Below are 16,191 nucleotides of genomic sequence, written 5' to 3' on the forward strand. Positions count from 1 at the left end.
GATTAGCAAGATAGGCATGTCAGATAAGAGACACGCAGAAAATTGCAATGAAGATTCAAAAACACTTTTTTCAATTAAACGAAAGATTAAAACTCATGACTTAGTTTTAGGAAAAGCAGATAAGGGCAATTGTTTGGTTATTCTAGATAAAAAGGATTATCAAAATAAAGTATTAGATTTTATTTTATCTAGCAAAAATTGAGGGGTTAATTAAAGATCCTAACACGGCATATATTACCAATCTGAAAAAACTATAATTTCTGAAAACAACATCTTTCAAGAATTAATGGAAAATAAACCTTTAATTCCCATGGATTCAAAAACTCCTTTATTATATGGTGTAGTAAAAATTCACAAAAATAAGTTTCCAATTAGACCAGTTAGGTTTATAAACTCAGCTGTCTATTATTTAGCTATATGGCTAAAAGATTGCTTAAAAAATATATCGTCGTTTTCTAGTAAATTTAGCATTTAAAACACTTTTGAACTAATTGACGATCTTAAAACAATTTCTTTGCCAGACAGTTATCTTCTTGTCTCCTTTGACATAGTTAACCTTTTTCCCAGCATAGCTAGAAACGAAATAATAGCTATAATATAAAATGGCTTATATAAACATCAAAATCTAACAACCAGAACTAAAACAGCAATTATTTCTTTAATCTGTTTTGTTTGAATAAATAAATATAATTTTGTTGATTGGTTCATTGTTGAATCAGTCTTCTTGATAGGACGATTCTAAAAACACTGTATTAAATTTATGTTATTAATTTTTTTTATTGTATCTTTTATGTTGATTGTCCTATTATATAAAAATATCTCTCTATAGGTCCAACGATGGACCAAACAAATCTCCAAGTCCAGTTTCCTCCGCTTCAACCTCGAGCCTCAAACCGAAACCAAAAACCGATGAAGAACATCTCGGTAATACATTGGATTCCGTGCCGCCTAAAAACCTCGCCGAACCGATAATTCCCCTTCCAGCTAACTTACCGGATAATAAACCGGTTGATTTATCCACAAATATGCCCAAAGAAATGGCCGATTTCTTACATGAAGATGGGGCCGACAGAAGCAACTATTTCGAGGCGAATAATTTTATGTCGCATTGTTCCGCTGCCGGATCTTGTTTCTCTGAGGTATCCGAACTTTTATTGGTAGCTTATAACGATGTATTTACTCGTAAATAAATTATTTTAGGTAAACAGTCAAGCTGAAAAGCAAAGCCGTGTGTTTGTTTTTCCCCGCGACGTACCCGGATATGAAGTTGTTTACCCAGTTTTGAACATTGATGACCCTCAAGATCCTAATTTAACTACAGAAACCTATGGTAAGTAAAAGTCTCTTATTTCATAACAATGGCAATCAAAAGTATCCCTATTCAATTATTTTGGTTATTGATTTGATTAGTTATTATTGACAAGAAGAGCATTAAAATGAACAAATTACTTCAGACCCGCACTATTAATTTAAAAGAGAATTGCTCATTAATTTTTTTTTTAATTTTCAACGTCATTTCTTAGTCATTTTGTTCAAGGGTTTTAGAGCCACTTTTTAATCGTTTTAACAATTAAAATAAAGAAAGTAAAGTAAACAATTTTTTGTTACATTAAACAAATTTAATACAACGGTGGAATTTACTCACCAGTATATTTTAATAACCCCCTACATAAATACAATAATAATTTATGATTAAAATGCAAAAAGCAATAAATAATATTAAATACTTTAATTGCTTAAAAGTCTTTTCCAAAATTTTTTAAATGTTTTCTAGATAATTAGTTGCGGTAATTTTTTGATGTCTTCCAGGGATTTGAAGTTATTTTTCGGACTTTTGTATTGCAGACAATGATTTTTTTTCTTCATTTGTCATATGCTCCAGTGGCGAAGCGTGAACTTTTTTTTCGGGTAGACAAACAATAAAAATCGTTAATTAGAAAAAAATGTGTATTCAATATTATTCACTTTAATGAAACACAGAATGAAAGCGCATGAAATATTAACTCAAAGAGAAAAATTATGTAGTGATATAAAAAAGAAATAAATAATTACTACTAGCATAAAAAGATAGATAGATAAAAATAAATACTACTTACAAAAAAACACAACTAAAATACAATTGCCAATATCGAACAATCGTTCATAAATAACCAATAAAAAAACCTTTTCTATACACCCAAAAATAAAAATACTAATTATTAAATTACTATAGCACGCCCCCTACCAAATGCAGATTCATCAAAACAAAACAAAACTGAAGATGTATTGCGGCCGACCAGATCAAGCGTGTCCATAAACAATAACCCTCAACAGCATAATAAAATAGCTGGTCGACTTCGATAGACAAAAGCTCGAATGTCTTCCCCGCCAGTAAATTTTGCATACGTAATAGGCTGAATGCGGCCGGACCTCTGTAGCCTGCTTGATGCGTATTTGATTCGATATGCTCCAAATTTCGGAAGACAAATATCAATATGTCTTCCTGGGGCTCGTATACATTAATTGGGTGTCAGCCCTGTATTTTTATCTTAATCGGTGCGGCAGGTGGGGCGCGCCTTCGGATTAATCATGTTTAGATACTATATAATAATAGTAAGGATACGGATAGCGACTACGTTCTGTGTTAATTTTTTTTAAATTTTAATTCAACAATTACATGAAATAATTGCGTGATAAATTAATGACAAATAACTGGATAATTTTGGGTAGACAGTGTCTACCTTGTCTACTCGTACGCTTCGCCACTGATATGCTCTAGACTTTTAGAGTTATTCTTAAATTTATTGCAGCCATTTTACGCTATTTGAAGTTTCTTTCAGGTACCTTTTATATAATAATAATAATAATAAATCATTTTATTGTTCCAATTAATTATAACAATTTTGCAAATACAAAACAAATATATAAATGAAACAAATGGTCTTGATAGTCAGCTTCTCTCCAAAAGGAGAGGCTGTTAAAGCCGTAGAAAAATTCTAAGCCGTACTTAGGTTTAGTTACCTAACCTAAGCCTAATAAAAGAAAATTGTATGTATATAATATCTTATTTTCTCTGAAATGCATATAAACGCCCATCAAAACTCATTCACTGAGAAGCCGCTGTCTGATCCTTCTTTTGAAACAGGATAAAGATGTGTTAAAATCAGTAACTTGAAATTTATTTACGGTTGACGCTATGTTATAAGAGAATCCTCTTTTAAAAAGTTCCTTATTGTGCTTGGGGATCGTAAGGATGTGCTTTCTACGTATATTTATATTATGAACATCAGTTCTGTAAACAATTTTCCTACTGAGATAGATAGGACACTGAAATTTAATGATGTTATAAAACAGACAAGCCGAGTGCAGTACACGCCTATTGAACATTGACAACCAGCTAAGTTCTTTAAGCTTATGTGATACGTGTTGTCCACATCTTATGCCACATATAAAACGTATGCATGAGTTTTGAACCTTTTGCACTCTCCGGGCCTGTGTTGTATCCAGAAAAGGACCATAAACACTATCTGCGAAGTTAAAGTGTGATAGTACGAGTGCGTCACATAGTTCAATTTTGGTTTTCTTTTCTAAGTAATGCCTATGAGGAAAAAGAGATTTAAGGGCGCAGTAGGATTTTTTAATACAAGCTGTTATGTGTTCGGTAAATTTAAGTTTAGTGTCACAAGTTAAACCCAGGTTTTTAGTGGAATTTTTAAAAGAAATATTAGCATTTCCGATACTTAGATCCAACTGACTCAAGATATTCAAACGTTCCAGGCATTGCAAATCATTTTTATTGTTTTTTGGGGTAATTTTGTGTCCTGACATTTGAAACTATTTATCTGATTTAGACATTTCAAGCAATTTTTGACATATTTATTTATTTTATTTACTGTACTCTTGTCTCAATCCTCTCCCGATTTTGAATTTGTCTGTATACTGTTGCAGTTTTGTATATGTATTTAATCGCTGCAGAGTAGCGGTGGTCAAGGCGGCACTCGGCTAGTGTTTCTAAAAGTTTCTGTTGATATATGGAATCAAACGCCTTTTCGAAATCGACGTATTAATATGAGTGGTATGTTATATTCGCAGATTTTTTCGAAAAGAACCTTAGCTGTTAGCAAGTGATTGTTTCCCATATCGCATACGAAAACCTGCTTGTTCATTCGAAAGAAAGAACTCTAGTTTTATAATCAGACGGTTGGTTATGATGTTGCAAGTTGTTACCTTTTTTAGGTAAAATAGTAGGGAAGACCGGTGTCAGTTGTAACAAAATATGCTGTTTTATTTTTCGTTGGTTAATCTTGCGCTCTAAAAAACTAAATTTATTTTGCTAAGGATATGTTCTACGTTCGATAAAACTTGTCGGAATTTAAACTCATAAAATTTATACTAAAATAAAACTATACCACTTTTTAGGAGGTTATGACAACTGTTACAATTGGTACCTATCTGGTGTCAATAGTAACAAGCATGGTGTTAATTGTAACAACCATCTATACCGACCCAAAAAGTAAAGAAGGGGTTATAATAAAATACTTCACCTTAAAAAGGGTTTATTTTTTACGTAAAATAGGAAATATAAAAATATTAATCTTATAATTCATAATCAGAATTACTGTTTACTGTTTACATAAAATGGGTTTTTATCTGTGCAGGTTAAATGCGCCCATTCTCTGCAAGTTTTAGAGTTTGTCTATCTAAGGAAAGGTACACCATCTGTTTCAAAGTTGCGCCAAGTTTTGTCCCCTAATAACGCGCGATTAATGACAGTAGCGCCTTTTTTTTAATTTTAATTTTAGAGCACAGAACACAAATATAAGAATTAACGCAACGGCACTGTTTATATGCAAATCGGGGCGATCGATACCGTTGCTTTGGCAGCGGCGTAAACAAATTTACTGCGCAACCGAGCCGAACAACACGTGCTGTACCTTTCCTTAGCTAGACAAAGTCTACATTGTATCCATTCTTCTGAGCTTAAGGAATATGATCCAGAACGCAATAAACAGAGTGTCATCATTAGAAGAATCTGAAGAGTAATTTTCCACCGCTTTTTTCTTAACTGTTTTATTCACTTTCTTGCTCTTATTTTTATTTGTTTTGGTGGTGTCATCTTTGCCAATTTGCCGTTTTACTGAAACTTTCTTCTTTAAAGTTTGTTCTTTAATAGAGTTTTTTTCTGGTGTGTCAGTCAGTATAGCAGTTTTTCTTTTCATTCGACCCCCTTTTTTCGCTTTAGAAAGATCGGCTTTGGGCAAAGGTTTTAGAACATCAGGTGTAATAAATGCTACCGGTTGTAGTTGAGGCGAAGGAGTGGTGTCCCTGACAGTTGATGGTCCTGGCTGAGGTGAAGAATTAGTGTCTCTTGCCGTTGATTGTTTCAATTGACTTTCAGCTATTTCAGCAGGTTTAGCTGTAGGTGATTTTGTTGTAGATTGAGTTTGCTGTAGGGTTTCATCTAGTGGTCTATCAGTTACCTTTGATGGTAAAAAATCTGAATCTTGAAAAATTCCACGGTTAAAGGGATAAATGCCGGTGCAAGAAAATCCTGATAAAATATTTGTTGGTGTAGTGGCTAAAGGTAAAGATGATTTAACAATTGATGGTAAATCATATATTGTCATACGCTTTCCTGGATTGTTCTTCATCCATTGATCGGTGTAGTTGTTGAAATACTTTTTAAAAGGACCATATACACCACGATCCAGTGGTTGGAGACGGTGGGAAGTGTGTGGTGGAAAAGACAACAATGTTATGAAATTTGCTCTGCAATAATCTATTAATGAAATGGATACATGTGAAGAGTGATTGTCTAATAAAACCAATACTTTATTAGTCTCGCTGGGTTTAGCGTGTTTCACAAAGTGTTTTATAAAGTCAAGAAACTCATTTTCTTGCATCTACCCGGACTTATTTCCTTTTCCTACGCATCCAACAGGTCCATCTCTAATAAAATGATCCTTGAAATACAACCGGGGAAATACAAACATTGGCGGAATTGCGTTACCAAAAGCGTTTACAGCCACACACAGCGTAACAAGTGTTCCACGCTCCTGACTTGCTTGGTTCCTTTTTTTTTGCAATGACCTTGGTTGGCTTTTGCACCATGGACACACCAGTCTCGTCAATATTGTAAAAATTTTGTGGCTCAAAATTGTGTCTTTCCAAGGCAGTTGCCAATTTATCAAAAAAGTTGGAGACATTTTCTTTGTTGAAATTCATGACTCGTTTGGGGTTTGCGAAGTGTTAAATGAGGATTTCTTCTCAGGAAACTACAAGCCAATCTTCACTAGCCTGTTCTACTTTATTCCATTTTTGAGGATAGTTAAGCCGATTGGCAGATGCAAACTGAAAGGCTAGTTTACGAAGATCCCGTGTAGTGAGGTCAAAGTACAAATCGACAGTTTTTTCACAGTATTTTACTAGCTGTGACTTTTGCTCAACAGTAAATACCCTGTTGTAAGGATTGTACCCCACCTTAGGTTGTACATTATTACGTAGAGCATTTACAAAGCGATTTAATAAAACATGGCACATTCCATAACTTTTAGCTACTTTTCTTACAGACTGCTCATTATCAATAACCTTTCTTGCTGCTTCTTCATAAATAACTTTAGGTATCAGTCCCCTGTCGGTCTTTCTTGGTCTCGGTTTCACCATTTTTTATGACTATAAAGAAGAAAATATTTTTCAAAGAAATCGTTAAATATTCTAAAAGAGACTTGATAATTATTTGTTGTCGTATTGGCTTATAACAATAAGATAACAAATAATTTTGCCATAATAAGGAGTCAACAGATAAATAAATAAAATCGGCATAAAGTTAAAAAACAACTTTGATTTTAACACGTACTATGTGTCGATTGCAACACGTACTAGTACGTGTTACAATCGACACCTGATACCCTTCAAAAGTAAAGTGTACATTTCTGTTTACTTAAGACAAAACAGCCAACCGCTATCCACTAAAAAATAAAGCAAAAGCTTTATCAAAGCCTACCTTTACCTTAAAATATTGTCAATCTTAACACTTTGGGATTCACAATCAAAAATGTGACGACACGTTTATTTACTTTTTCGGCAGTTTATTAAAATTTGCCTACAGAACGAACGGCACGCACGAAAGATATATTCAAACTAATTACGGGTCAGCAGAACCGCATTTTGCTTTGGCCCATACGCGTGTTTCCATAAAATTGAAAAAGATGTCAAAATGATGATAAAATTGTTGTCGGTCGTGTTGCTTTTGACACCTGTTACAATCGACACTGGTCTCCCCTAATTATGCCATTTTCCATTGTGAGGGGTCGTCCCTTTCAGGAGACATTTATTAAAAAAGATTTTTAGATCTTTATGAGGCTGTGACCATCCTTTTTAATGGTTCCTATAACACGTCCGTCTTCGCCAGGGACTTTATTTTTTTTTATATCTCATTTATTTATTTTTATGCAACTTACGAACACTACCTACAAAACCGCCTAAAAACATCAAAACATCAAAAAAAGGAACAGAGTATATAGTGTACATAATCATTATTGGACATACTCGTGTTCCCTTTAACATCTTATTGTTAAAACAAAGACAATATCAACAAGTCACAATTACTGAAGTGCATGTTATACAATTTAACGATTTGGTGTGTTACTCCTCTAAACCCATAATTGGTTCGGTGACTCCATTTATGAAAGAGAATTCTTTGGCGTGTAGCTCTAGTTGAGATTTTTGATGAAACTGCTTAAAAGAAAGAAGGTATTGACTTCATTATTCAACAATTGACAGAGAAAATTAATTGATGCATTGTTTCTTCATCTTTCCAATATTTGCAGACCGATTAGCTGACACCTGATATCGTAGTTGACTGTATTTTTATATAGTAAACAATTTCAGAAGTTGTCCTAAACTTTTTCTATACGGTCAATGTGTAAATTATAAATTAGAGACCTATTATAATTATATTCTAAAACATTACTAACTAACTATTATATAAACATTTTATGGCCCTAACACTATTTGACACTCAAATGAAACATTTCATTAGAATGACTTCTAATAAAATCTAGCATTCTATTCAACATTAGTTTTTGTTGTAATCTTTCCGAAATGGGAGTGAAAAGTCTGATCTGGCTGGTCAAAAATTGCACCTAGATTATTCCCAGTATCAACAATTTGTAAGGCACACTCGTTTAATACATACTTATTATAAAAGAACTTTCTTACGATCAAATGATACATTTTTTAATATTAAGTTTATAAAGTTTTCGGATCACCATGTATTAAAGTTCTCAATATCCTGTTGTACTAAGGAATAGTGTTTTTCACACTCATTAGTCTCAAAGGATTTTAAATCATCAGCATACAAGAGCCAGTCATAATATTTAAATACAGATATAGCTTCATTTATACAGGGTGTGCCAACAAGGTGTACGGCTAAGATAGCGCCTTAACTATACGAGGTAGAGCAAAAAGTTCTACAGCAAAGTTGTAGGGTTGACAAAAACCTACGAACTAAGAATATTTTTATGTATACTGGGTGTGTCACAAAACAGTTACTATAAAATATGATTTTTTTTTAAATGGTACGCCCTGTGTATTATGGTACTAAAATATGAGGCAAAAAGAGTACTTTACTTTGGTATAACGTTTTTAAAATTTCCGTGCGGCGTTGCAACGTAATTAATTTTTTGATGTTATTTTTTGCCTTTTAGAGGGTTCGTTTAAAAAATCTTAAAGAATACCCGTTTATGCATAGTATTTTACAGAAAAGTTCAAATATCTCAAAAAGTACTTGGTTTAGCTATAGGACATTAAATAAAAAATTAAGGTATTTGAGGAACCAACTTAATTAGATAGAAATATACAGAGTGTTCCATTTGAAAAATGTGAGATATTGCGTATTAAATTTCAGCAAGTTTGAAAGTTCTTTAAAAACATCCTGTATTAAAAAATTACAAATTATCATAGTCAGCCTAGACTAACTGTGGTACAAGTTTCATAGGCGCAGAATAAATTTTAAGTTAATTATGATTTTTTAAACGAACCCTCTAAAAGGCAAAAAATAACGTAAAAAAATTAATTACGTTGCAACGCCGCACGGAAATTTTAAAAACGTTATACCAAAGTAAAGTGCTCTTTTTGCCTCATATTTTAGTACCATAATATACAGGGCGTACCATTTAAAAAAAAATCATATTTTATAGTAACTTTTTTGTGACACACCCAGTATACATAAAAATATTTTTAGTTCGTAGGTTTTTGTGAACCCTACAACTTTGCTGTTGAACTTTTTGCTCTACCTCATATAGTTTAAGGCGCTATCTTAGACGTACACCTTGTTGGCACACCCTGTATAAAAGGAATCAAAACCAGTCCAAGGTGAAAGATTTTCGTCCAAAAAGATTTTAATTAGTCGAATTAAGGTATGATCTGTGTATTCCTATTGATGAAAGTTTTTTTTATTAATAAATAGTCCATGAGACTCACTATCGAAGGCTTTTTGGAGATCGGTGTAAACGACATCAATCTGATAGCCTTCCTCAATCTTACTATTTAAAAATTCTTGAAACTCTGCCAGATTTGTAGTTCATCTGCCTTCGTACAATCCACGTTGTCTAGGAGAAATGTATGTTCTACAGAATCTTGGAATGGGACGCAAAGAGACTCCTCTATAGTTTTCAATTTCAGATCAGTTTTGCATTCGCTGTTGAATATAGGAAAAAGTGTTAATAGTTTCCATAGTAGATATTGAGGACGTAACAAATGACTTCTGAAAAATTCGCTGAGGAGACCTAACTAACGCAGTAGAATAATTATTGATAAGCAAAGGTGAAATTTCATCAGGTCCTGAGTCTATCCAGATTTAATAAGGAGTTCCAAACGATACCGTGCTAGAAATGTTGAATCTTTTTTATTTGGCACAAACTTACTGATCACAAGGGATATAATATGCTCATAAAATCCATCTACCATTTTATCCACTGTATTCTGAGGTAAAACTTGCTCCCAATCAATGGATGCAAGATATTTATTATTCTCTTTCTAATTTGTACGTTTAAATAGATGAAATTTGTATGTAGTAGAAGTCCATTCTTGAAGTGTAGTGACTATAATATAGCGGGTTAGGAAGGGCGAGAAGATTTTTTCCATAAATGAATATGCCAATCTTTTTGTCAAGAGTTAAGCATTTCAATGAATCCACTCATTATAAGGCTGTAAAATTTATTTTTTCTTTTGAGAGAAACACATTAAAATAACACACAGTAAGTCAAAATTATACATATACTATAGCAGCGCGGGGAAATGATTTGGTGGAAATGAAAATACTTGTAAAGGAGATTATTTAAGAAAAGGGCGAGTTAAGAAGAAAGGGGAGGAGGAGGAATGAATGATAATACCTTTTTTCTTAAGACGGATATTATTTATTTGTTGGAAGTCGGAAGGTTGCTTGTACTTAGAGTTAAAAAAAAGATTGCAATCAAACTTAGTATGTTCATTGACACAAAACAGAATTTGGTGATTTTCGAGCTTTATTAATGAGAGGATCTCTCAGACGTTCCAACCTTAAGCCTTTCTGACAAACATGAAGAACTTATGTATCTGCTTCCGGTACGAAGCCTCGATAATAGAACGTTTTTCTATGCAACCTTATAAACTAATACCCGTGAACCCCCTCACTCCTCTACTTTATTGCCTTCCTAAGATTCATAAAGAGAACTGTTCTATTAGGCCCATAGTATCTTATAGAAATTCGCCTGCATCAAAACTTTCTTCCTGATTAACATCATATTTACCCCAATTAACCTGCTTTTCCAACCCTTTTTCCAGTAAAACGTCCTTTCATCTAGCGCAGAACTTGTCTAATATCTGATATTATACCTCCAAATTACCTCTAATCTACTCCCAACTATGCCTCTCGATGAATGCTTATTCCATATAAGAGATTTATTGTTCGTAAGTTGTAATCTACCTACCCATATTATTTTAGAAATTTGTTCTCTTACAGATATCGTTTTAAAACAAAACTTCTTCCAAATTAATGAAAAGTTTTATTCTCAGAAGTCATTTCCACCAAATCCTTTCCCCGCGCTGCTATAGTAATTCTATCGACATTCAGTAATAATTCGAGCTTATTTGCCTTTATCGTTATAGATTTATGATCCAATGTTCAAACCTTTGTTTTAACTGCGTTCACTAGATGTTGCGACTTTTACCATTTGCTAATTTTATTATTGTTTTTCATATAAACATCACAGCTATGTAGTTTAAGGTAAGATTTTTTAAAACTTCTTTTTTAAATTTTATCTATAACTTTTAATTGTAATTTCGTTAATTTTTGTTGTACCTTTTGATTTTGACTTACTCGTCAAGAATAGGAAGAAACGTGGATCAAGCTCCACCTCCGATGCGCACAAATCGCGGCCAAATTCGACAATATTCCTTCATTATTTCATGCATTTTTGAGAACGAAACATTTGTACAGTCCGCAACAAATCAATATAAAAAAAAGATTATACCTAGTACTAGTGTGTTTGCTTGAAATATTATGGAATTAAATATTTTATAATTATTTTAATTTGTTGTCTATACTCTATAATGCTGCAAAAAATGATGTCATTACAAATAAGTATGATTTTTACTATATTTTTGTTTATTACTGTAATAGCAGTGGTCACTGGTCATTTATATTGTTTATAGGTATAAGGATTAAAAAATTATTAAGACACGTTTCCAGATATACCAAATAATGGTAATAAATAAATAAATACAACTAAATACAAACACTACCTACCTGTAAGTCTTAAAACCGAGAAAATTTTATGCAATAATCGTTGTTGATTTTATAGGGTATAATACCTACCTAGTTGATTTTATTTTTCTTTTCACAAATTGAGGATTAAGTTAATGCAATTTCAAATAAATACATTAGTTTTGCAAGAAAATTAAGAGATTAAAATAAAATTGAAGGTCGGCAATTTTGAGAATTTTTTGGGCAAATTCAAAGTTTAGGTAAAAAAGGTACCTATGTATAGTGGTCCGTGGCGCTGCACTCGCCAGTTTCGTATCTATGGTGTTAAGAGTGTGTTCAGTTTTTCAAGCGTTAAAGTTTTTGATCTTTATAAGATAGTTTTGGATAAGTGTTTTTTAATAGTTAACATGGAATTTCATTCGAAATTAAACCGAAAAGTAGACTGCACAAAATCAGCCTTTAAAAAGATTTTAAAAAAGTTCAGGAGCGTGCTGCTTTAGCAACAGGAATAAGTTTGGCTACCATCAAACGCATCTCTAGGGAAATGAAAAATATTGAAGAGGGTGCTTCAACATCATTTACAACGCCCAACAAAAACAGAATTAAAGCTGCATCAAAATCCAACTTGGACGATTTCTACCGCGGCCTTCTCCGTCGAATCATAATAAACTTTTATGTTACGGAAAAACGAGTGCCTACCTTGCGACAAATAACTAAAAAATTAAATGAAGCAAATAATTACGCAGGGTCCTATGAAACTATAAGAAAAGTAATGAGAGAAATGGGATTTCGATGGAAAAAAGCTAAAAATAACAGAAAAAATTTAATGGAAAAGCCTGACATACAAGTGCTCAGAAGTAATTTTCTTAGAAGCATCAAGCAATATAGAGAAGAAAAACGCCCCATAATTTATATGTATGAAACCTACTTTCATTCTTCGTACACCCATAAAAAAACATGGGGAGACAATACTAATGGCCGAAAACAAACAGAAGGCCTTCATAGTCCAGTATCAAAAGGGCAAAGAATGATTATTGTTCATGCAGGCGGTGAAATGGATTTTATAAAAAACGCGTATTTAAAATTTAAATCTGGAATTAAGTCGGGTGACTACCATGAACCATGAATGATATGAACTTTACAAATTATAAGAAATGGATTCAAGATAAACTCCTTCCGAACATTCCAGCCAACCTTCCGAACATTCCAGCCAATAGTGTGTTAATTATAGATAATGCCCCATATCATAACGTTTAAGTGGAAAAAAGTCCTACTATGGCCTCTAACAAAGATGTAATGAAGAACTGGTTCAGACAACGCAATATTTCATTTTTAGAACAAATGTTAAAAGCGGAATTATATAGTTTAATAAAAATATATAAACCTAAGTATAAAACCTATCAAATAGATAAGCTTATGGTCGATGCAGGTCATTCAGTCTTAAGACTACCGCCCTATCACCCGGACTTAAATCCAATTGAGTTGGTTTGGGCTGCTTTAAAACAATATATTGCTGATAAAAATATAGATTTTAAATTTGCAAATGTCTATCAGTATTGTGACGAATTTTTTTCTGAATATTCCCAAGAGAAGTGGAAAAAATGCTGTGATCATGCATTTCTTTTGAGCGTTATTTTATGCAACAAGAACCAGCTCTGGACCTAGTTGTGGATGAGCTACTTATAAATTTGCAAGAAGATGACAGCGATAGTGATTCGGATTTTTTGAATAATTTTTGAGAAGTAAAACGGTAATTTTTGTAAATAGTGTTCTTAGTGTTCTTATTTAATTTAAGTAATTAAGCCAAGAATAAAATAGTCCCAACAATTTTTTTTTTGTGTTTTTCTTTATTTGCCCTTTTTAAGTTAAGATAATAATTATAATTTAAAGCCGTTTGCAAAATTTAAAAAGTTAAAAAGTAGGTATCATCTTTTATTTCCATTTTAATTTTATTCCAAATTTTTACTCTTTTTAATAGGTATACAGGCCTACAAGTAATACTTCCTGAAATATAATATGTATGTGCCCATCAACATCAATGGAAAATAACAAAATTACACATAACAACATTTCTTTTCGTTTATTAGGCGATCGTATTATAAAATTTGGTTATTAAAAAAGTGTATATTTTCTTAAATAGTTTAAGATTATCTATACTATTTCTAAGTGGGTATAGATACTCTAACATGATATAATAGTAGGTATTAACTATCTACCTATTAGAATAAATTAAAACTAATAATTTTATTATTAGTAATAATTTACGAGCGTATAATACTTAAGTTTACACCCAAAGCGAAGTTTTTGTGGCAATAATATTTTACGCGGAATGTACTTACGCGAGCGTTGGCACCGTGTACGGCTAGGTATATGCATCCTTGTTCCTCCGAATGCGTTCTCGCTTTGGGCTCTACGCAGATTTTTTTTTTACCAAGTATCATCGTATTTTTGACGAGTTGTACTGTTTGTTATTTTAATGTGTTTCTCTCAAAGAAAATATTGAATTTTAGAGTCTGATGATGATGAATCATGGAAGTTGTGATGTAAATAAAAAACAAAAATATTAATACTCGTTATAATATCCTAATGGATTTTCTAGTGTTTGTTTGTACTCTTTTAACATTTTAGACCTATTAACTATTTACTAGATAATATATAATCTAAATCAATTAAATTACCTACTTTTATTTCTTCAAAATGACTAAATTTAGATATTCCAGAAGCCCAACCTCTGACAGCACCACAATTAGAAGGTGTCTCCTACACTCCACCAAACCCATTCATGGAATCAGTTCCAAACTACCAGCAAACCCCGCCCGAGTTACGCAGACCTCCTGTCGTCGAAGATCCTGTAACGGAACCGCTAAATCCCACTCAAGAGTCCACGCGCGCCTCTTACGGTACTAATGCTTACTGAAACCAATATTTTCTACTTGCTCAATGGCATTTTTGTATATACATATAGGCACCTCGGGGACACAACCGGAGCGCCAGCGCACCGAAGAAACAACCGAACCGGCCGAGGACCATGTTTTGCTACCGCAGGTACATATTCTGCCCGAAATGTTGGTTTCTGGGGCGGTAAATGCCGCCTCCACGGCATTTAGTACCGCCAGATCTGTTTTTAATAATATAATTCATCCCCAGGTATGTGGTGTGTGTCCGTGAGCATTGCTTTGACGCTTATTTTGTTTACTGCTTCGGCATTTCTTGCGTTTTTTTTTTACATTATTTTAAAGGATTAGTATTTCCGTAGTATTTACTTATCCATTCGGGATACAAATACTGTTTTAAATAGCCCCATAAAAAAATCGCAAGGCCTTACATCTGGAGGTCATGCAGGTCAAGAAATATGTCAACACCCAGTGGGCTCTAAAAATCTTGGTTTTGAAAACACAGGGTTAAATTTTGATTTTATTATGGTTTAAGATATTGAATGAAATTTTTGCACCTGATGAACTTCTATACGATACTGTCCATATTGATTGTAAGTTCTCATAATTTAATTAAATGGCAAATATATAGGCCATAGGGTAAATTTTGCATGATTAAAGGGCGACTCTATGTAAACTTTTTTTATCGAAAATGAGAATTACAGGAAATGTTTGAAATGAGGACTTGAATGTTAACTTTTTGTGGTCTTCCAGTTCCGATGTTCAAATTCACTTCTTGTTGCATGATTTAATAGTTTTGTCAGCAAAAAATATATGAAATAAATCAATGAGCACACGTAAATGGAAAAATAATTAAAAAAGTGTGTGTACCATATATGAAAGGCTTTTTATATATAAATATAAATTTTTAATTCCATACTGAATGAGCGGCACAAACTTTTGGAGTTTTACTTAAAATTTTTAAATTCGATGTCAAATTTTAACAGATAGTCAGTTTTTTCTAATGGAACACCCTGTTTATGTTTTAGTTAAAAGGAGCCGAATTTTCTGATTTCAAATATATATGGTTTAACTTCTTTTAATTAAACCGTTTTCCATTGTTTCCAACCGGCGGTCCATTGTTAGTGTTTGACATTTATTAGAAAATAAATAATCTTCTTCAATTTTTTTATCGTATCGTTTTAATAATCAATCATCTATGATTTTGCTTAATATCATTTATCGGGGCAATAATTTTTCTGTGGAACGCCTCGACGTTTTTAGTTTTCTGCTCGTAAACTTTATTTTGCTGGTAATCCTACAGAAACGGATCAAGGGGTGTCAGGTCTGGACTGTTCGCTAGCCAATCATTTGGCCTAGTGCGTTCGATACACAGATTATATTATATAACAATTTATTTATTTATTGCAAGATTTACGGGAAACTCCATTTTTACAAAAAAAAGAATAATCCTAATATACTAAACCTAAAGAACAACAAGATGTAAATAGTCCTGAAAACAACATGATGAGATATGTCTTAATTTATTCAGTTGACTTGCATTAAACAATATAGCCCTAGATAAAAATGTGA

General features: G+C 32.7%; 1 protein-coding gene across 4 annotated transcripts in view; it reads left to right on the forward strand.

Annotated features, from left to right (window-relative positions):
- Nucleotides 1–16,191, forward strand: part of LOC126739199 (uncharacterized) — a 34,624-nt gene that overhangs the window by 13,943 nt on the left and 4,490 nt on the right. Inside the window, exons 13-16 of one of the 4 annotated variants that reach the window (XM_050444763.1) lie at nt 830–1,139; nt 1,201–1,330; nt 14,437–14,625; nt 14,691–14,872. In XM_050444763.1, coding sequence (XP_050300720.1) covers nt 830–1,139; nt 1,201–1,330; nt 14,437–14,625; nt 14,691–14,872 — 811 coding nt within the window. The remainder of the gene's footprint in view (nt 1–829; nt 1,140–1,200; nt 1,331–14,436; nt 14,626–14,690; nt 14,873–16,191) is intronic. The other 3 variants (XM_050444766.1, XM_050444765.1, XM_050444764.1) reach the window with 3 other exon arrangements.

Source organism: Anthonomus grandis, chromosome 8, assembly GCF_022605725.1.
Source record: "Anthonomus grandis grandis chromosome 8, icAntGran1.3, whole genome shotgun sequence".
Classification (NCBI taxonomy): Eukaryota; Metazoa; Arthropoda; class Insecta; order Coleoptera; family Curculionidae; genus Anthonomus; species Anthonomus grandis.